This window comes from Bufo gargarizans, chromosome 5, assembly GCF_014858855.1.
Source record: "Bufo gargarizans isolate SCDJY-AF-19 chromosome 5, ASM1485885v1, whole genome shotgun sequence".
Lineage (NCBI taxonomy): Eukaryota > Metazoa > Chordata > Amphibia > Anura > Bufonidae > Bufo > Bufo gargarizans.
In genome coordinates this window covers 147618770-147641422 of record NC_058084.1, presented here as the reverse complement: position 1 = coordinate 147641422, position 22653 = coordinate 147618770, and the positions used below count along the sequence as shown (strand labels likewise).

Below are 22653 nucleotides of genomic sequence, written 5' to 3'. Positions count from 1 at the left end.
ACAGGGCCCACACTTAGAGAAGCACTCAGTGGCTTTCAGAAGACAAAGTGAAAATGTTTCAGGCCCCATTGCACACTTGTGGAGGCACTGAGCAGCCTGAATGATAAAAAAATCCACATTTTAAAAACTAGATCTCAAACAAAATAAGGCTACTTTCACACTTGCGGCAGAGTGATCCGGCAAGCAGTTCCGTCGCCGGAACTGCCTGCGGGTCCTGCAAAACGTATGCCAACTGATGGCATTAGTAAGACCGATCAGGATACTGTTTAGTCTTAAAAATGCCTGGTCAGAAAAATGCATTGAAATGCCGGATCCGTCTTTTCGGTGTCATCCGGCAAAACGGATACAGCATTTATTTTTTTCACCAATGCCGGATGGATGGATACGGCATTTTGAATGCTGGATCAGGCACTAATACATTCCTATGGAAAAAAATTCAGGAAAGTCTTCAGTTTTTTTTTGCCGGAGATAAAACCGTATCATGCTATGGTTTTCTCTTTTGCCTGATCAGTCAAAAAGATTGAACTGACATCCTGAAACTGAATTGCTCTCCATTCGGAATGCATGGGGATATGCCTGATCAGTTCAGGCTAAAACCTTCAGAATCACAGGTGCATATCCGTGAGCTTCCATTATTCATTTATACTCATTTATAGTCGGTATTGTACCACTTTTATCTAGAATGACCCCCATTTCTTAGCTCTATTGTTTGTATATATAACAGTGTGCAGCCATTTTGTTTTTTGTAATTATGTTTGCTTCATGGATATGCACCTGTGATTCTGAAGGTTTTAGTCTAAGTTTTCTTGTTCTATATATTTCATATACATATAATATACAGGTCCTTCTAAAAAAATTAGCATATTGTGATAAAGTTCATTATTTTCTGTAATGTACTGATAAACATTAGACTTTCATAAATTTTAGATTCATTACAAACCAACTGAAGTAGATCAAGCCTTTTATTGTTTTAATATTGATGATTTTGGCATACAGCTCATGAAAACCCCAAATTCCTATCTCAAAAAATTAGCATATCATGAAAAGGTTCTCTAAACGAGCTATTAACCTAATCATCTGAATCAACTAATTTACTCTAAACACCTGCAAAAGATTCCTGAGGCTTTTAAAAACTCCCAGCCTGGTTCATTACTCAAAACCGCAATCATGGGTAAGACTGCCGACCTGACTGCTGTCCAGAAGGCCATCATTGACACCCTCAAGCAAGAGGGTAAGACACAGAAAGACATTTCTGAACGAATAGGCTGTTCCCAGAGTGCTGTATCAAGGCACCTCAGTGGGAAGGAAAAAGTGTGGCAGGAAACGCTGCACAACGAGAAGAGGTGACCGGACCCTGAGGAAGATTGTGGAGAAGGACCGATTCCAGACCTTGGGGGACCTGCGGAAGCAGTGGACTGAGTCTGGAGTAGAAACATCCAGAGCCACCGTGTACAGGCGTGTGCAGGAAATGGGCTACAGGTGCCGCATTCCCCAGGCCAAGCCACTTTTGAACCAGAAACAGCGGCAGAAGCGCCTGACCTGGGCTACAGAGAAGCAGCACTGGACTGTTGCATGTCATTCGGAAATCAAGGTGCCAGAGTCTGGAGGAAGACTGGGGAGAGGGAAATGCCAAAATACCTGAAGTCCAGTGTCAAGTACCCACAGTCAGTGATGGTCTGGGGTGCCATGTCAGCTGCTGGTGTTGGTCCACTGTGTTTTATCAAGGGCAGGGTCAATGCAGCTAGCTATCAGGAGATTTTGGAGCACTTCATGCTTTCATCTGCTGAAAAGCTTTATGGAGATGAAGATGTCATTTTTCAGCACGACCTGGCACCTGCTCACAGCGCCAAAACCACTGGTAACTGGTTTACTGACCATGGTATTACTGTGCTCAATTGGCCTGCCAACTCTCCTGACCTGAACCCCATAGAGAATCTGTGGGATATTAGGAAGAGAAAGTTGAGAGACGCAAGACCCAACACTCTGGATGAGCTTAAGGCCGCTATCGAAGCATCCTGGGCCTCCATAACACCTCAGCAGTGCCACAGGCTGATTGCCTCCATGCCACGCCGCATTGAAGCAGTCATTTCTGCAAAAGAATTCCCGACCAAGTATTGAGTGCATAACTGAACATAATTATTTGAAGGTTGACTTTTTTTGTATTAAAAACACTTTTCTTTTATTGGTCGGATGAAATATGCTAATTTTTTTAGATGGGAAATTTGGGTTTTCATGAGCTGTATGCCAAAATCATCAATATTAAAACAATAAAAGGCTTGAACTACTTCAGTTGGTGTGTAATGAATCTAAAATATATGAAAGTCTAATGTTTATCAGTACATTACAGAAAATAATGAACTTTATCACAATATGCTAATTTTTTGAGAAGGACCTGTATATATTGTGGGGATTTGCTCTGGTAGTTAGGATAAGCGGGCGCAGTACAGAGGCAAAATACAAGTTCGTAATTCAAATTTCAGTGTTTATTCACACATGATGCCAAAAACAAAACGTCACTTTTGCAGCATTGGTGTTACTTCACACACAATAGAAAGTTAATAAAACAAAAAAGTCACCTTGGTGGCAGTTCTGCCTCAGAAAGTTCAAATACAGGCTTTAGACTGCCTATTCCCCTGACACATGGGTCTCCGCTCTCCTGACCAGCACAAGCCTCAGATCTTAGCACATAGATCTCGTGAGCTCCACTGTCAGACAGAGGTAATCCTCTCCACCTGGCAGTGCTGGCTGGTTTTTATGCCTGGCAAAACCCGGCCTGGAACGTGGGGAGTAGTCACCCACCCAGCACTTTGACTACTCCCAGTAAGAGCTGTCCTGGATCAGCTATTACAGCCATGCTAAGTACCAAGGTGTCAAACAGCAACTGCTGCTGACACAAACGGCTCTTACTCCACCGAGGCCAGGAACCTCTGTGACACGTACCTATAATCCACGATGATTCCTTGTACCTTCATATATATATATATATATATATATATATATATATATATATATATATATATATATATATATATATATATATATATATATATATATCTCTATCTATCTATATATCTATGAAAAAAACAGCAAATACCGCAGCAGCACAGTCAAACAGTGTGCACTGGGTGCAATTCCTCACAGAAGTTATGTACTTTTCAAAGAACGAGGCAGCACTTCCAGATTTCGGTGGCAGGGTGAAGACCCCAAAACTTTATTCCCAGCAACGTTTCGGCCTACTCAATGAGGCCTTTGTCGACGAATCTAGGAGCCAGCTAAAAAAGTTAGGAGCCAGGCGGAGCCGCGTCATAAAGCCCCCAGTAGATGCCCCCCATAGTGCTCCCCCCCACTTCTCCATTGACGCCCCCCCAATAATACTGTATACCATGTTACATATACCGCCGCTCCATCCCCGGACATTATTGACTATAATGGGGATGGGGGTGGAGCTCCGGCGCAGCACGGCAGTTTGCGGTGAGAGGCCGCTGGACTAAAAAGTTGGACATGCAGGACTTTTAGTCCGGCGGCCTTTTGCCATGCACTGCCGTGCTGCGCCGGAGCTCCGCTCCGACAGGGTAAACAGCCTGCCGGATCCGTCCTGCCGCAAGTGTGAAAGTAGCCTTGGTTATATAGCTACTGAATGAGACAAAAGAAGGGATGCCTTTAACATATATATCTCCTTGAGAAGCCAATTAGATCCTAAAGGGTTAATTCAAACTGTATTCTAAACTCTGTTCTGTCACTTCTCTTATCTCTCTGCTCCTGTCTCTTATCACTGCTGCAGCCTGGTCATCAGCCTCAGTGTAAACTGTTCTAGAGTCAGTTCTTTTTTTAACTCAAAGAATCGAATGAGTCACTAACTAAGTTGGATCTTTAGATTCTTTTAACCGGAGACTCATTCGATTCTTTCTTAGACTCCGTGTACTTGTGTCAGTGACTCAGACTCAGAGCTGCTGGTGCTTGCCTTGCCTCAGCTCTGATTGGTTGGTGGGCGGGGAGGGGAGGGGCTGGCAGAAGCAGCTTCCACTCTAGGATCAGATTACACTCCTCCAGAGTCCCTCCCCTCCCTGCTGCCAGCGGCTCTGCTATTGTGTGCTGTGACCGAGCTGACTCGGTGCTGCCTCCGGGCAGAACGGCAGCTCCGCACCCATCGCCCGGGCACCTTTGAAAACGGGCTGACAAATACTCAAGCGCCAGGACTAAATTCCTGGTCGCCATGGCGACCTGGCGCCTGGGATTTGTCGAGCCCTGATATATATACATCAGTACAGACCAAAAGTTTGGACACACCTTCTCATTCAAAGAGTTTTCTTTATTTTCATGACTATGAAAATTGTAGATTCACACTGAAGGCATCAAAACTATGAATTAACACATGTGGAATTATATACATAACAAAAAAGTGTGAAACAACTGAAAATATGTCATATTCTAGGTTCTTCAAAGTAGCCACCTTTTGCTTTGATTACTGCTTTGCACACTCTTGGCATTCTCTTGATGAGCTTCAAGAGGTAGTCACCTGAAATGGTTTTCACTTCACAGGTGTGCCCTGTCAGGTTTAATAAGTGGGATTTCTTGCCTTATAAATGGGGTTGGGACCATCAGTTGCGTTGTGGAGAAGTCAGGTGGATACACAGCTGATAGTCCTACTGAATAGACTGTTAGAATTTGTATTATGGCAAGAAAAAAGCAGCTAAGTAAAGAAAAACGAGTGGCCATCATTACTTTAAGAAATGAAGGTCATTCAGTCCGAAAAATTGGGAAAACTTTGAAAGTGTCACCAAGTGCAGTCACAAAAACCATCAAGCGCTACAAAGAAACTGTCTCACAATGCGGACCGCCCCAGGAAAGGAAGACCTGCTGCGGAGGATAAGTTAATCCGAGTCACCAGCCTCAGAAATCGCAGGTTAACAGCAGCTCAGATTAGAGACCAGGTCAATGCCACACAGAGTTCTAGCAGCAGACACATCTCTAGAACAACTGTTAAGAGGAGACTGTGTGAATCAGGTCTTCATGGTAGAATATCTGCTAGGAAACCACTGCTAAGGACAGGCAACAAGCAGAAGAGACTTGTTTGGGCTAAAGAACACAAGGAATGGACATTAGACCAGTGGAAATCTGTGCTTTGGTCTGATGAGTCCAAATGTGAGATCTTTGGTTCCAACCACCGTGTCTTTGTGCGACGCAGAAAAGGTGAACGGATGGACTCTACATGCCCGGTTCCCACCGTGAAGCATGGAGGAGGAGGTGTGATGGTGTGGGGGTGCTTTGCTGGTGACACTGTTGGGGATTTATTCAAAATTGAAGGCATACTGAACCAGCATGGCTACCACAGCATCTTGCAGCGGCATGCTATTCCATCCGGTTTGAGTTTAGTTGGACCATCATTTATTTTTCAACAGGAAAATGACCCCAAACACACCACCAGGCTGTTTAAGGGCTATTTGACCATGAAGGAGAGTGATAGGGTGCTGCGCCAGATGACCTGGCCTCCGCAGTCACCGGACCTGAACCCAATCGAGATGGTTTGGGGTGAGTGAAGGCAAAAGGGCCAACAAGTGCTAAGCATCTCTGGGAACTCCTTCAAGACTGTTGGAAGACCATTTCAGGTGACTACCTCTTGAAGCTCATCAAGAGAATGCCAAGAGTGTGCAAAGCAGTAATCAAAGCAAAAGGTGGCTACTTTGAAGAACCTAGAATATGACATTTTCATTATGTATATAATTCCACATGTGTTAATTCATAGTTTTGATGCCTTCAGTGTGAATCTACAATTTTCATAGTCATGAAAATAAAGAAAACTCTTTGAATGAGAAGGTGTGTCCAAACTTTTGGTCTGTACTGTATATATATATATATATAGCTGTTTCTTCACATATTCTTGTAGTATGCCTGATGAAGAGATGGGACTTGTCTTGAAAACTCTCTATGTAACAACATTACTTCTATTTTTGTTAGTCATTAAAAGGTATCCTACCTGCAAGACTCACATTTTGTTTCTCTTAATGACAACACACTTTTTCCTTTTTCTTTGGGCTATTAAATAAAACCAAATTATAGGTAGAAATCTAAATGGGAAAGATTGCTACTTTTTTATACCAGGGCCTGTTTTCTGCTTCACGAGATCGGGTTAAAGAGCCTGTTCCGAGAGGTCTACACCTCCCATAAGTTTATTACAGTCTGTTACACAGACCAGTTTGTGGTGCAGTAGCCCCCCTCTCTCTGCATGCATGCAGACACCAACGGTCACTGTGGTGTCTGCATGCATGGTGGTCAGCATGTATGCATCCTTCCTGTCCTTTCACTTCACTGCAAGTAGCTGGTTACTCCCGCAAGCGGAAAGGATGTTCCTTTCTCCAAACGCTTGGACTCCAGTGGCTGTGGGAATCCAACTATGTTTTTGTGTATTGTCCCACAAGCTCATGTGCAGCATGGATGGACTTAAAAAGGGGTACACTAGTGTAAAAATTATCATTGTGCGCGTGGTACTCTTTATGCAGGAATGGTGCTAATAGGTCCCACAAAATTCTTGTTCCAATACTTTCAGGGTAGCCTGGGGGACTAAGTTGGCGGTTTCTACCCTCAAATAGAAAAACTGCAGGTGTGACCTGTTGTGCTCTCGCATACCATTAATTTTACCCCATACCTGGCACTTTTAAGGGGAATAAATTGTCAGAAGGGAAGGCAGCCTTTGAAAACTGAAAAGGGACTTGCCAGATTTTTTATATGGGGTGTATAATTTTAAGACTGAATCTATAAGGCCTCTTTCACACGAGCAAGTTTTCCACGCGGGTGCAATGCGTGATGTGAACGCATTGCGACTGCACGGAATCCGGAACCATTAATTTCAATGGGGTTGTGTACATGAGCGGTTTTTTACGCATCACTTGTGCGTTGCGTGAAAAATCGCAGCAAGTTCTATATAGAGTTTTTCACGCAATGCTGGCCATATAGAAGTGAATGAGGCTACGTGAAAAACGCATCACATCCGCAAGCAAGTGCGGATGCTGTGTGTTTTTCACAGATTGTTGCTTGTAAACATTCAGTTTTTTATCACGCGCGCGAATAACGCATCAATGCACATTTCACTCGCACAAAAAAACTTAAACACTGAACGCAATCGCAGACAAAACTGACTGCAATTGTTTGCGAAATGGTGCGAGTTTTCCTGAATGCATCCAGACCTAATCTTTATCGTTCGTCTGCAAGGGGCCTAAGGTTAGTCTGCTGCACAATTAATTCCAGGACTTTATCATCCACCAATGGAAAAAAATCATATGGGTTAAAATCTGTAACTTCCACATTTATTTGTGGAGTAGCTAAAAAGTGGGCTACTTGGGGGGTGGGGGGATGAAGTTGCAGGATGCCACACTGTGAAAAGTACAGAAACAGTGCGCCGTGGATGTGATGACTCAGTGGCGACTTTTTCTACCCACATAGGGCTATAGGGTCCAGTGATAGAAGAAGAGCTTGAGTCACCACTATCTATAGATATTTCAGCCTCTGAATTTGTGTCCAATTCACCTGAACTGTCAGAGCATAAAAACTCATGTGCGTGCTCCGCTGTATACATCACAATAATGGATGCCCACTGACTGACAGTCACAATTGAATAGCTACCTCTGGTAGCTGAAGGCATAGAGCTTTAGTATTTTTTTTTATGCCACCTTGGGCTAAAGTGCCGCCATAAAGAAGTAAGCGACAAGTCCAAGGCCCCTCAATGACTGCCATAAAAAGGCGTATTGGCAGCGCTAAGGGGTTTAGTCAACAATATGATCAAGCACTAAACTGTGAAAGAAATTAAGAACCATCAAGTGGTTAAAGCGTACCTCTAGTTATAAATACGTTTTCAGAAATAAATAGTACCGTTAAATATATAAGAAACTTTGTAATATATCTTATGCATGCATCATAATATAGAACAAGAGGAGCTGAGCAGATTGATATATAGTTTTGTGTTGGAAAAGATCCAGTGAAACTTGTATTTTATACATTCACACCTCTGCTGTTTTTTACTGCAATAGTATACGTAGGAGGTGTTGTCAGTGATTGATAGCATTCCTGGATAGGAAAATAAAAAAAATTGTGATCTGGACTTCGGATATGCAGTACCACTCATGTAGTAATGCAAATAATAGTCCAAGCTTATGGAGATAGAGTCCTTTTAAATAATTAAGCTTACTCCTCAGCTTCTCAGGCTGCTTCCCTCTTGTTTCTCTTCACACAGCCTCTTAAATCTCTAATAGCACCCTTCTTGGTCTTTAGCTTATACACAGAAGTCTAGAGTGAGAGGAAGGTAGAGCCCTATCTTACTAGATATAGTAAAGACAAAAGTGTTAAGTGTAGCAGAGCTAGACCAATATCTGTCCAATCAGACCAATAGTTGGTGTGTATAACAAAAGATCTGTGTGTGTAACATAGTACATAAGGCCGAAAAAAGACATTTGTCCATCCAGTTCGGCCTGTCATCCTACAAGTTGATCCAGAGCAAGCAAAAAAAAAAAAAAACCCTGCGAGGTAGAAGCCAATTTTCCTCACTTTAGGGGAATAAACAATCCTTCCCGACTCCAATCAAGCAATCAGAATAACTCCCTGGATCAACGACCCCTCTCTAGTAGCTATAGCCTGCCATCTGTCATACAGCCCTAGGAAACTGCAGTTTGTGGGCTTGATCTGCGCAAAACGCTTCCCCCTTCCCTCCGTGCTGCCTTTTTCTTCATATTACGGGAGTGTCTGGATTACGCAAATTTAGGGTGAGCTGCATCTCTCCTCCAGCAGCCTCCTCCTCTCTCTATAGGAAATATAAGCAAAGCAGCTTGATAAAATCAGATTGTAATATCTCTTATTAAAGAAAAAGTTTTCTAAGTTTCTTAAATTCACTTACACTATTGTTTTATAATTGGAGGTACACTTTAAGGTAATTAGGTCTAAATAAACAATGCCACTGGCTAAAAGAATGAAAGCACATTGCAACTTACCTTTAATTTATCAAATTTATCATCAACATCATGTAGCCAAGACATAAACTGCCTGGCGTTGAACCTGTCTCGTACAGATGCTTTCCCATCTTCTGTCTGCAAACAAGAATATCATGAATGAAATGACCCCCTGCGAGGCAAGCATTATTACAGAATATATATCTAATACCAGGACATTTTCAGCTTTATATTTATATACTTTGTATTCACTGCACAGAAAACCGTAAAATCCATTGCTGCTTTCATTAAGTGTTCACAGATAGAACTTGAACAAGAAAAAAGAAATGTAATGTTCAATAGCCGTCATCTGCCGATTTACAGACCTCTCAGGGTCCATGCTGCCCACCATGCAGGCTCATGTGAAATCTTCACAGAGCACCACACACTGTCTAAGGCTTGTATATTCAGAACAGGAGCCTTGCAGTTATGTTGATATTAGAAGGAATAGAAGCTGCACAGCGAGGATGCCCATTATGCCAAGTTACCACATTTCAAAAAATGTCTGCTTTAATTTATGAGATGTTTATTACTGCTGCTCTCAGCAGAACTGGCCTACCTATACATAAAAATTATGGGATTATGATTAGGAGGTCTTAAAATGATAAACTTATGTATAAGTAATATTACTGATATATTACTCTCTACAATAGCTCTGTTCCCACTAACATCATGGCTTCTTGCCCATATACACTCAATAGCCAACCGCTTGTTCGCCTGGCAGGCATTTCTCCAGGCTTTCCATACACACAGATGCCAGTCCGAGGTGAGAGAAGAGAAATACCTCTGGCAGCAGCTTATCATCCGGGAGAACAAAAGGATTGTGTGTTCAAATTCAATGTGCCTGATCCTTCTTTCCCGGGAGCTTCCCGTACACATTAGACAGTCAGCTGGTCCAGCTAAATATGTTGGGTTCACCTAAACAATACTCTAATGTGTAAAGCCAAGACGGTTATGATGAACCTTATGTGTAATAGACCCCAGTCACTTATAAGGTTCATAATACTTATACTGACAGACTGAAAAATCCACAGTGTACAGAATATATCCATAAATGTAATAAGTAAAAAACATCACAAATCAGAACGGAAATATTATATAAAGCGAGGGCAGAATAGCTTGAGCACATTGGAGCCCCTTTTCTACCCTCCGCCTGGTGATCAGTATTCAGCTGAAGACCAGAATGATATGGGACAGATGTCCGAAAACCCTGTTATTAAGGCTACAGCCGTTTAGCAGTGTATCATGGCCGATGCTGGCAGCAGAGAAGGGGATGATCTACTTGGCATGCAATTCTCCATCTTAGGCTGTTTTCACACTAGCACAGAGATCTGTCAGGGAGTAGCTTGCTGGATCTCTCTGTATTCTGGCAATTGCCAGAAGCTACCGCATTACCATCTGGTCCCATTCACGTTAATGGGGACTGGGGAAAATCTGGCCACAACTTGGCAAATATCGACCGGACTGCTAAGGTTTTTGTCTGGTCGATGCTCGGCATGTTTGCAGAGTTGTAGCTGGATTTCCGCTAGGGATGAGTGAATTGACTTCAGGTGAAACATCCGAAGTTGATGAGCAGGAGCTCCGTACTGTATTAGAATGTATTGGCTCAGATGAGCCAAAGTTATTACTTCGCGAAGTCTTGCGAGACTTCGCATATTAACTTCCGAAATTGATTTATACTGTAAAAAAACATTTCCCTTACTCTGGTTCGGTTCCAAGGTATCACTTGGAACCAAACCGGAGTTCAGGAAATGTTTTTTTACATTATAAATACATTTCTGAAATTATGCGAAATTATGACTTCACGAAGTAATAACTTTGGCTCATTGGAGCCAATACATTCTAATACTGTACGGAGCGCTCACTCCGTACAGTATTGAAACAAAGTTTTATGAAAATCGACTTCGATGTTTCATCCGAAGTCTATTCGCTCATCCCTAACCTTCGCCAGTCCCTATTATAGTGAATGGGGCCGGCGGGTGTCAGGTAGTGTCCAGCAGTTCCCGGAGTGTAGGGAACAGGCTGACGAAGATGTCCAACACAAATGTGAAACAGGCAGCCTGTGTTAGGATACTGTCACACAAGCTTATTTTCTGTATTTATAGGGTACATATTGCAGCACCAATGTGAACATATGTCATAGTCACCTGGGCGTTTTGATTCTGCTAAACCGATGTGAAGTAGTCACTGAATTCTACAGCACGTATTCAAAAACAAGACGACCTACCAGTGCTACACAGCTAGAACGGGTATGCAATGCTAAGCGTATGCCATTCATAACTGTGGACACTTGCAGATCCACATACTTGTGTGAAGCTAACCTTAGGCCACCTTCACACACCGCTAATTTTCTTATGTTTTTCAAAGCTAAAACCGGGAGTGAATCCTAAACACAGTACAGGCCTGGTCAGTGTTAGCGCCTGTTGTTTCTATTGTTCTATCTGGAACAGGGGCGTTGCTAGGTTAAAACATTCGGGGCATGGGCTCCTGATGTTTTGTCCCAGGCCCCGAATTTCCTGCCTGCCTGCTAGATACAACTGTATTGCCATCCACAGCATGGCAATACAGTCAGTGGTTGAGAAGGGCCTGCGATGATGTCACCATCATGTGTCCAGTGCAGGCGAGGGCGGCAGTGAAGAGGGGAAGAAGCTGAGGTGATGTCTGCTACATCAGGAGAGGTAAGTGAAGGGAAAGGCAGAGCAATGCTGGGAGTTGTGGTTATTTAACTGGTACTGTATGTTAGGGCTGAAGGGAGGGATGTTATTTACATGGAACTGTGTGTTGGAGGTGGCTGGGGAGGGGGTCATGTTATTTACATGGGACTGTATGTTGATAGTGGCTGTAGGAGGGAGTGATGCTATTTACATGGGACTGTATGGTGGAGGCAGGAATATAACAGGGGGCACTGCAAATCCAGGGGACATTATAGGTGTTCTTATTACTACTGAGGGCTCTATAGGAGGGACTTTTATATCTGCCTTATTTCTACTAAGAGTACTATGGGGGGCCTTATTTTAGAGGGGTCTGTAGAGAGCTGTATTACCACTGGGGGAACAATAGGGGGCCTTATTAGTATTGGGGGCTCTGTGAGGGTATTATTAAAACTGGAGGGCTCTTCTACTAATGGGGGCACTCTTGGGGAACATTATCACGGTTGAGGGCACTGTAGGGGGCAGTATTACTATGAGGACACTCATTTTTCTTCAGGATAGTATCTGGGGGTATTGGGGGCACAGCGAGCAGCAGGATAACACTGTTGGGACTCCAGGTTGGGGGATGATGACAGAAATGTGAGGAAGCTAAGATGTCTGTGTGTCACACTCTGCAGAGACGAAGCGGCTGAGAGAAGTTGTACGGAGCGAATGGAGAAGATGATGACAGAAGATCTACATCCGAGGAAACGTCACCTGGGAGGCCCTGGATGTGAGAGGTATGTGCTGCTGTATAGCAAGTACAGCAAAATGTGGTGTGTGTGGGGGGGGCGACTTAGAGAACCGGGCCATATTTATTGGGGCTTGGGCCCCAGATCTTTTGAGGCCCTAGCAACGCCCCTGAATTCTGGAATCAACTATAAGTGGCAGAAAAAAATGGAAGCAGCACTGGAGTTACCGGTTCCTTCCACTACACAATGCACAGAGCTGTGTAATTCCGGCACCGGAGCTGCAACAAAACCACTGATTGGCAGGGAGGCTGGACCCCTGCCGATCTGAGATTCATGACCTGTCTTGAGGATAGGACATCAATATAAAAATCCAGGACATTCGAATTTTAGAAAATATACATATAGGAGGAGAAGTATGTGTAGTTATAAAGTGCAAGGATCTCATTGCATTAGGAGGTAGGTATACATATATCAGCAAAATCCACATGCGGTAGGACACTTTCTGTGCACATTTCATAAATGACTGCAGCGGTTATACTCCATGTCTCTGCAGTGTCCAGTAGGTGGCAGTGTTCCACTGAGTTCACTTGTTTTTTTCTGCTTGTACCGAAGAATAAAGCAGCTGATATAATACAAAGGGGAAAAGGCTTTATATTCAGGTCTAATCTCCTTTAATGTTGTACATTTAACGGCTTCACTTTCATATAGAGACTAGATAAGGTGGTAACAAATGCGGAAAGTGTCATTTCATTTAACAGGAATGACTTCACAAACCATCATCATTGGTCATACACCACTTTTGTGGCATGAAAAAGTTGCAATCAGTGAATCTGCAACTTTTAAAATGTCACTGCACCTACACTGCCCTCGCCACTTTGAAAGATGGGGACGTGGTATGGGCAGGCCAATAGGCCAGACACATTTACCAGCATTTATGACAGTTTACTGGCGTAAATGATGATTGAAATCTACAAGCTATTGGGATTGTCCTAATTCAGCATGGCATTTATCATGTAGACAAAGGTAATACAAGGCACTTACTAATGTATTGTGATTGTCCATAATGGTTCCTTTGCTGGGTCATTTTTCCATGACATTTCCAGGGGTTACAACCACCCTTCAATCCAGTAGCGTTGGCCATACTTGCACACTATAGGAAAAAGTGCCGGGCTCCCTGGTGGCCAAAGGTTGGCTGGCAGTTTTTCCTATAGTGTGCAAGCACGACCACCGCTGCTGGATTCCAGGGTGATTGTAACCCCTGGATACGAGTAATGTATAATGCACTGAAAAAAATAAAGCCAGCAAAGGAGGCAATATGGACAATCACAATACATTAGTAAGTGCCTAGTATTAACTTTGTCTACATGATAAATGCCATTTGCTGAAGTGAGACAACGCCTTTAATTTATGACGAAGCCTGCCCCTTGTCATAAATTTAGTGCATCATCTGGCGGAGCAGGGGGATATCAAGACCTACGTATCGGTGACAATCTTGATCAATGACCTTCTCTGTCTTATTCCTAATGTCGGGCCTGAGAGAAAGGATGCAAAACTGGGAAGTATCAGCTAGGCCAGGCATGCCCAACCTGTGGCCCTCCAGATGTTGAAAAACTACAACTCCCAGCATGCCCAGACAGCCTACAGCAGGGCATGGTGGGAGTTGTAGTTTTAAAACAGCTGGAGGGCCGCAGATTGAGCATCCCTGAGCTAGGCCAATGCAATCCATGATAAGTGTCAAATTGCATAAAGGAGATCAAAATGAGTGCTAAATATTAAAGGATAACTGTCACACTTAGACCCCAATTTCAATTTTCATATATGTAGTTACTAATAACATGATATTCCAGAATCAGTTACCATTAGACTGACTTACCCCATATTTAATAAGATTCAGTCCTGAGCAACCAGTCTGCATAAAACTGCAATTCATTTAAGATGGCCGCCACTGCCCTCACCCGAGGCTAATACCGCCTGCCCTCACTAGCCAGTAACAATAGCCCCCCAAAAGTGTCAGTAACCAGAGCCTTCCCCCCTAAAAGGGTTAATCTCCTGCAGCACAAAGGGGTCCTCTTACCACATGTTGCTTTCATTTATACACTGAGCAGACGGCAGATCTCCCTTCCCTGGTCTGCGCTGCTTCGACTCTGCATTGTCCCAGTCTGCTGAGTGAGGGAGCGTCTGCCAAGTGCAGGGACAGGGAGAAGTGCACACAGCCCAGGCACTGTTATCAGCTGCTGGGGAGGACCTGGCTTTAATCATTTACTTACAGTCCCTGGCTGTCAGTAATCTGACCTTGCACGCTGCCTGCTTCTGCGTCCTCCGTCCTTCAACACATAGACGGACCATGCCTAGCAACCTGATTTTAAGCACAGGTAAAAGTAGGCAGTACAGGGAACAAAACTGTGGAATTAAGGGGCAATTGAATACACAGTGAAAAGTTGAAATAGGGCCACCAAAGAGATATTTATCACCACAATCCAATACTCCCCAAAAAATATATATGACAGTTATACTTTAATGATTATGTATAGTATAAAATGAGACAGACCGTTATATGACCGTACCATACTGCAAGAACTATACACCCCTCACCCCCTCCACTGGGGTCACTGAACAGCAATTGCTCCATCCACAAAACTCGTCTAAATGCAATGACACAAGAAAGGCAACAAAACAAACAATCTGCTGTGAATAGATCAAACTCACATCTTGGTGATGAGCGTCGGTCCGCCTATTAATAGTCGTCTGGCTACAGCATCAATTACAGGACAGACATTTTTTAATTATAAGTTGGCAGTAGAGCATTTTCATTCTCTCTCTGTGTTATTCGCATATAAATGATACCAGGCAAAGTCAATTCTTGCCCAAATGCAAGCATTTATTTAAAGCACCAGTATTAATGAATTACCTTCACTTTTCTTTTTTCATCCACATCACGTGCACCACTGTAAAACTGTCCTGTGGTTATCTATTTTGGAGAAAGATTGATGGAAAGTAATTTTTGGCCCAGTTCAATACACTTTGTGATTTATTACAATCTCATATTTCCTTGTCACATTTTTAAATACTGTTACTATCAATTAATTCCAACAAGACTTTCAGGATGAGTATTTCGGCATTTTATGATTCAATGTCAGTGTAAGGAAAAAAAACAAGCAGTCATAAAAAAAATAAAAAAAAATAAATCTGCATTTTTATCAAAAGGAAGAACATAAAAAGCCACCGAAACTCTGCTGCATGAAAATCATAAATTACTAAATTTACATAACTTATATTTTAAAAGAAAAGTCATATCATCTGATTTCGGGACTATGTTGCCTATGGCACTGGTGCTTTAAATAATACTGCTGGCACACTACAATAGTAATATGTTCAGTTATCATACAAAGTGGTTGTCTACTCTTGACAAGCCCATTCCATATGTCCTGTTAGTGCACATGGATCCAACATAGAGCTTGGGGCGCTAATCGGACCCAACCTTTAGGAGTCAGACATAGGTGGCGGCTCTTGCTGTGGGGGACCCAATGACCGCATGTAGTACTACATTTTCCCTCTAGCAGCTGGGAGGACCTGCAGCAATGATCACATCTCCACTGCTTGCCTGTGATGAGAAGTCTTTAAACCAATGAGAAGTTCAAGAGTAAAAACCCAAAGGCTCTCACAAATGTTGGATGCTGCACACAACTGTCATTTATCATGTGCTTCCAAGATGCTGACTGGTCCATTCTGGGGGCAGAACTGATATTTTAGACTTTAAAATAAATACAAAAATAGATCAGTTTTGTAATGGGTTACGCACATACGTACACAAGCCACTGGGATGACATATAACCTTTATTTTAGTTAAAATAACATTTACTCAAGGATCTATAACTGAGAATTCGGGCAATTATTGGGAATGATTGTCCCTGATAACTGCCCCATGTAAAGGTGCCAATGAAATACTGGTGCCTTGCAGCGCTGGCGTCCTAGGTTCGAATCTGACCAAGGACAACATCTGCATGGAGTTTGCATGTTCTCCCCGTGTTTGCGTGGGTTACCTCCGGGTACTCCGGTTTCTTCCAACACTCCAAAGACATACTGATAAGGACCTTAGATTGTGAGCCCCATTGGCGACAGTTGGATGGCAATATCTGTAAAGCGCAGCGGAATATAGTAGCGCTATATAATAGCATAAAATAAATAAATGCTCGTTTGATCACGTTATTTTATGTGAATTGAATGGGAGAAGAATGACTGTGGTACAAAATGTTCCTCCCACATTCACTTTGCGTTGGCTCGTGTAAAAGGTCTATGCAAAGGAAAACTGATCAATGAGTTTCTTTAATAGGCGCTCATCCTGCCTCAACATCGGGCAGTCTAACAGGACCCTAGGTTTTATCTTCCTACTTAGTGCATTGAGTTTATCATAAGTGGAAGCCGCATGCATTTACATATACACACTAACTATTTATTCTACTAGGTTCACTTTAAGTTCGTTATACTGCTGGGACACTAGAATCTAAAGCCCCCAGACACATTAGTGTATTGTCATCTGAAACCTGTCGAGAATGGAGGGTTTGGTTTATAGGTCAATGTGCATAAGCAGCTCCCGACAGATGAAGTTGGGGGAGAGAAGGACCAGGCGAAATTAATATTTTCGCCCAATTCTTTAGCTCTGCCTGGTGATAAACTGCCGTCAGAAGTGTGTGGCACCAGCTTTCTCCGCTCTCCCCATCAAACACACAGCTATGAGGTGTTGGGAGAAGTATCTGTCGGCTGAACGACTGGGTGAAATGGAACAACAAGCAATCACTCTGGCAGACTGGCGATACTTCATCATTGTCTGGAAAGAAGTCAAACGTATTTAGCGACTATCGGACCAGAATTTTAGTCTACAGATGATCTTCCATGAAGAAAGTACCCAGAGCATTCCCAGAAACACCGTTTGTCCGTAACCGAATATGTACACCTAAATTGAAAGACTCTAAAACATGTACGGCTGTATCTTTGTTCAACCATCAGTCTAATTCTGTTTGATGTGTATGGCCACCTTAAAGCTACCAAAATATCAGATCACAATCACATGTGTGGCAAATATTTCAGTAGGAGATTCACTTAAAAATATGACTATTCCAAAGATAAAGCGACTCCACATTTTATTTACCTGAGACTCCTGTGGGACGTTGTACACCTCGGCATCCAACAATACGGTACAGGCACTGAAGGGCAGGGACTGATTGGCTAATGTCCTGGCTGCTCGGTAGTGTACACGCAAAACCTCTTGTTCGTTAGAAACAATAAGCTTCTCCTAAAATAAAGAGACATTTTATTTACATCTGAAAACAGACCCTTGTAGCTTTAACCTCTTCACGCATCATGATACACATGTACATCACTGGCACGTGGGGAATGTATGAAGCTGCGTATGCAGTGATCGGGATCGGAGATAACTCTGATCTCAGACAGTTAATCTCTCAGATGCTGTGGTTAATAGCGACTATGACATATGTACAGTTAGACAGAGGGAGTGTTATCGTAGCCTTTTTGAAGGCTTCCAGGCCTTCCACTGTAATCTTCCTTTTAAAGGAGTCTGTCATTAGAAAATTAAATAGGTACAATGTCTTGTAAGACCAGCTCAGCTAATCGTATTGACACCTTTTCTTCATTCTGCAGAAAAAGTTAATTTTAATTCATATGCAAATGAGCGGTTCAGTGCACCAAGAACAGACACAAGCCACTTTGTGTGCCCTTTCTCCTCGTGCTTCCTCTGCCAGCTGCTCCCACTTCTTTGTGATCAACAGAGCCATGCAAGATGAGCATGCAGGAACCTGGAACTGCCTTAAGAAGGAGAGAGTCTGGCAGTCGAAGCTGGAGGAGAAAACGTGCACAGAGGTACTTGGCCCTGCCCTTGGTGCACTTCTCTGCTCATTTGCATAAGGATTAAGAGTACATTTTCTCCAGAATAAAGCGAAGGATCGCTAAATGAAAGGTAGCATTGCTTTCACCTGAGCTAGCTCTACAAGGCATAATGCCTGGTTTAACAGTGAATGTCTTGGTGACAGATTCCCTTTAATAGGAAGACGTCACAAGCACAATTGACTGCAATATTATGATTATATGGTCTATAAGTAATTGACTTTAAAGTCCCCTAGGGGACCTAAAAAGAAAAAAGTAAAAAAAAAAAAAAATTGTTAAAAAATATATATATGTGTAAAACAAAACAGGCAATGCAACAGCTCTCTGCAAACCAAATAAAGTACAAAATTGCATCATAATTGCAAGTGCTATACCTATAAGTTAGAGATAGTTTGTGGACTCTCATTGCAGTTCTTGGTGGCCATTTGGCACCAGGAGTGGTGTGGAGTAGGCCCGGCATGCATGTTGGTACCTGCATTCCTTGGATATAATGGAGGCCATTTTGGCACCAAAAATGACAGAAATTGTAGCAGGCCCAGCATTCATGTGGAACCTACACTCGCTGAATTGTATGGTAGCCGTCATGGCACATAACAGATAGAATTTAGTGTTAGGAACCCGTCTAACAGAGATCGCCTTGATGTGCGGCAGACGGGCTCAAATAATTTTGTACAAAATGATTTGCCAAGCATCTCTAATTTATTAGTATAGCATTTGCAATTATGATGCAATTTTGTACCTTATTTGGTTTGCAGAGAGCTGTTGCATTGCATGTTTTGTTTTACAGTGTTGTTCTCAGCCCTAGCAACGTGCCCCTGCGCTTTGGAATGTGCTGACTGACCCCCCTTTTTTCTTTACTAATATATATATATATATATATATTTTCATTCAATTCACTCCCAATTTTACATATAAAAACAAACAGAATTGGTATTGCCTCATCTGAAAATGTCAGAGCTACTAATATTAAAAGTAACTGCAGAGTGTACGCCCTAATAGAAAAAAAAATGAGTCTGGTCACCTTGCCCCATAATGGTACCAATAAAAGTTAGAGATTGCCCCACAGGAAATAAGCCCTCACAAAGCTCTGTAGAGAGCCAGAATATGGCGACACAAAAGTTAATTTATTTTTAACAGTAGTAAACCATAAAAATAAAAAAAACTGACAGCGCTGTAATTGTACTGACCTGCAGAATAAAGGTAACATTGTCACTTATAGCACACAGTAAACAATGTAAGAAAATAAAATAATGGTGGAATTGCAATGTTTTCAGTGTGTGTGTGTATATATATATATATATATATATATTGTAATATACTATGTAAATTAAATGGCACCAGAAAACCAAAAAGCAGCACATACAGCTATGTGAACTAAACAGTAAAAAAGTACATGTCACCGTGAAATGCATTGCAATCTGCAAGCATTATGTTATAGAGCAAGAGGTGCTGAGCAGATTGATATGTAGTTTTGTGGGAAAAGCTTTATCAAAACGTGTAAATTTATAAATTTTATTCTCTGCAGCTATCTATGCATACACACAGAGAATGCTATCAATCACTGATAATAGTTTAATGGGCTGTCTTGAGTACAGAAAGAGCAGAGATTTAAAATGTATAAAGATTTAAAATGTATAACATTTTTATTGCTCAGATCAGCTCCTCTTGCTCTATAACAAGCTGCCTGCAGATTGCATTACATTTTGTAGTGACGGGTAGGGATGAGCGAATCGACTTTAGATGCTTCATCCGAAGTAGATTTGCATAAAACTTTGTTGTAATACTGTACGGAGCAGGAACGCCGTAGACTGTATCGGCTCCAATGAGCTGAAGTTATTACTTTGCGAAGTCTCGCCAGACTTCGTGTAATAACTTTGTGAATTAATTATAACTGTAAAAAACCTTGATACCGAACTCCGGTTAGGTTCCAAGTAGTACCTTGGAATCTAACCCGAGTTCGGTACCAAAGTTTTTTTACAGTAATGACAAACAAAGTTTTATGCGAATCGACTTCGAATGAAGCATCCTGTCGATTCGCTCATGCCTAGTGACAGGTCCTCTTTAACAGCACATTGCTTCTTTTCTACTGAGCCCCTTACCCTTTCAATGCTGTGCTGCAGACGGAGCTTCATCCGTACAACCTCTTGCTGTCGAAAAAGCTCTTTCAGTGGTTCAGACAGGGATGGAGGGGGTGTTATCTGTTAAAAATAAATAAAAAATCATCCATCTATGTAATCTAGCTGTCTAGCATGCAGCCTGTGATTTGTCACTAAAATGCATAATTCAGAAAGTCAACAAAAAGCAAATAATGAAATCAGTTAAATAATCATTTTCTACAGGGTTTCGAGCTTTCTGTAAGGCTGTAACCACAGTGTGAAAGCTTCAAGAGGCTTATTTAACACGTGGTGACAATTGCAAAAATGTATCTGAGCTCACTGCAACCAGATATATAAAGGTTGATGTGACACAGAGATGTGATTCATACTCCAGCTTTCATAAGTATTAAGCTTACAGTGAAATATGCTTATGTATTATATACATATCCTGTATTAGCATCAACAATGGAAGCTACAGGAGGTCTCTGATAAGTACAATCCAAGGTAAGACTATATAAATGATTGTATGCGTTGCGACAGAAGAACATGCCTTTTACGATAAAAACACATACATAGTTGAATAACTATTAATACAGATTAAAAGCTACCGGATACCGGCATTATCCCCAGCATGGCCAACAATAAACCAAGAAACAATGACCACATCAACCTGAAGGTAACTGGCCAGGATGGCTCCGTTGTCAAGTTCAAGATTAAAAACATGCAAAAACAGCCCATTAATGATACAGACACACCATCACAGTTGGAAATGGAGGATGAAGATACGATTGAGGTTTTCCAGCAGATCGAAGGAAACCACTAGAACAAGTTTTGCCCAGCCCCTCACCTACTGCCTTCACTGTTCAGTTTTCTATGTTCACCATCATCCACCTTCCCTTACTGTACCACAAAGCAATCTTAAATGGTCAAAAAACTGTTTCTCTCCATACTAGGTGACTAGCTGAAGGTAAGTAGTTGAACGGGATCATCGTGCACAAAGGAAGACCTCAAAACCAACAAAACCACCTAGAGACATCATATGCTGCCTTCTTAACTACAAAGACAACATCCTTTGGAAAACCAGAACTTTGAGCTTTTTTGAATTTGAGCAGAATCAGATTGACATCTTCCAAGAACTAGCCACTAAGACGTACTTAAACAAGGGAATTGCATACAGCTGGTTGTTTCCATATGGCCTTTCCTTCACCTCAAAAGGGCCAGTGCCAAAGCATCCATACTGCAGATGATCTTACTTGTGTCTACTCAAGACTGGACATTCCAGATCTTCACATCCCTGATAACTCTGGTGTCAAAGAGTTGTCACCTATGCCCCAGATCTCACACCGAAACATCTTGGACTCTGAGTAACCAAGTGATATCCTATACAATCTGTTTTCTTGCTTACATACTTGACCTGATATTGTGATGTTTAGTTTTTCCAGATAATATTTCGTTTTTTTAAATCATTTCTCACTTTCAACATCCGGTACATAGGTCCTACTGTCTCCCCTTGGGCTATTTTTTCCACTCCATTACTAGTGTTAAAGGGGTTGTCCGGGTTCAGAGCTGAACCTGGACATATCCCCATCATTTCATTCTCCGATGCTTACCTTTGCTTTGCGCTGAATTGCGCAGGGGAAGGGCATTTTTTGGAGGTCCTAATGGGAGAGCTTTAGCGCTGCCCTACCCTGTAAAACAGCTAGGGCAGTGGTAAAGCCCACCCATCAGAGCCGGTGAGGTCACCGAAAACACTGCTGGGCGGAAGCCTCCGTCTAGCAGTGAGCCAATGCGCAGGGCAAGGGAGGCTACCTTGGTGAAAATGGGGATATGTCCGTGTTTAGCACTGAACCCAGACAACCCCTTTAAGTCTCAACTGTTATCTACCTAATGTTACATTTCTTGGGTAGGTTTCATAACCATGCCACAATATTTTACCCGTTGTCATGCTTTACAAATTGTTTTGCATGTTCCCAAGTAGGGCTGAAAAAATTCATCGATTAAATTGAGGCAAAAAAAATCCTTGATGGCTGACGATGTGTGTGACGTCAGGTCCCAGTGCATACTGGGATGAAGATGCGTCTCCTGCGGACTTTATGTGCCAGCGCACATTGCACTGCCATCTAATATTAGATTACTAAAATATTTGTTTACTGCAGCCCTATTCCCAAGTTTATACAGTGGTCCTTAAAGCTACAATATTAATTGGTTCCAGGACGACCATTGTATGTTGAAACCATTGTAAGTTCAGTAATCGGTTCCAAAGCCCCAAAATGTCATCCAAGATGAGGGGAAATTAAGTTTTAAG

General features: G+C 42.3%; 2 protein-coding genes across 5 annotated transcripts in view; one reads left to right on the top strand and one right to left on the bottom strand.

Moving 5' to 3' along the window:
• Positions 1 to 22653, bottom strand: part of ANKRD12 (ankyrin repeat domain 12) — a 111759-nt gene that overhangs the window by 1980 nt on the left and 87126 nt on the right. For 2 of the 4 annotated variants that reach the window (XM_044295817.1, XM_044295819.1), the window contains 4 exons: positions 20352 to 20450; positions 17501 to 17644; positions 15263 to 15322; positions 8976 to 9071 (listed from right to left, as the gene is read on the bottom strand). In XM_044295817.1, coding sequence (XP_044151752.1) covers positions 8976 to 9071; positions 15263 to 15322; positions 17501 to 17644; positions 20352 to 20450 — 399 coding nt within the window. The remainder of the gene's footprint in view (positions 1 to 8975; positions 9072 to 15262; positions 15323 to 17500; positions 17645 to 20351; positions 20451 to 22653) is intronic. The other 2 variants (XM_044295818.1, XM_044295820.1) reach the window with 1 other exon arrangement.
• LOC122937740 (small ubiquitin-related modifier 2-like) lies at positions 20980 to 21171 on the top strand. Its single transcript, XM_044292757.1, has one exon. The coding sequence runs from the start codon at positions 20980 to 20982 to the stop codon at positions 21169 to 21171; it is 192 nt and encodes a 63-aa protein (XP_044148692.1).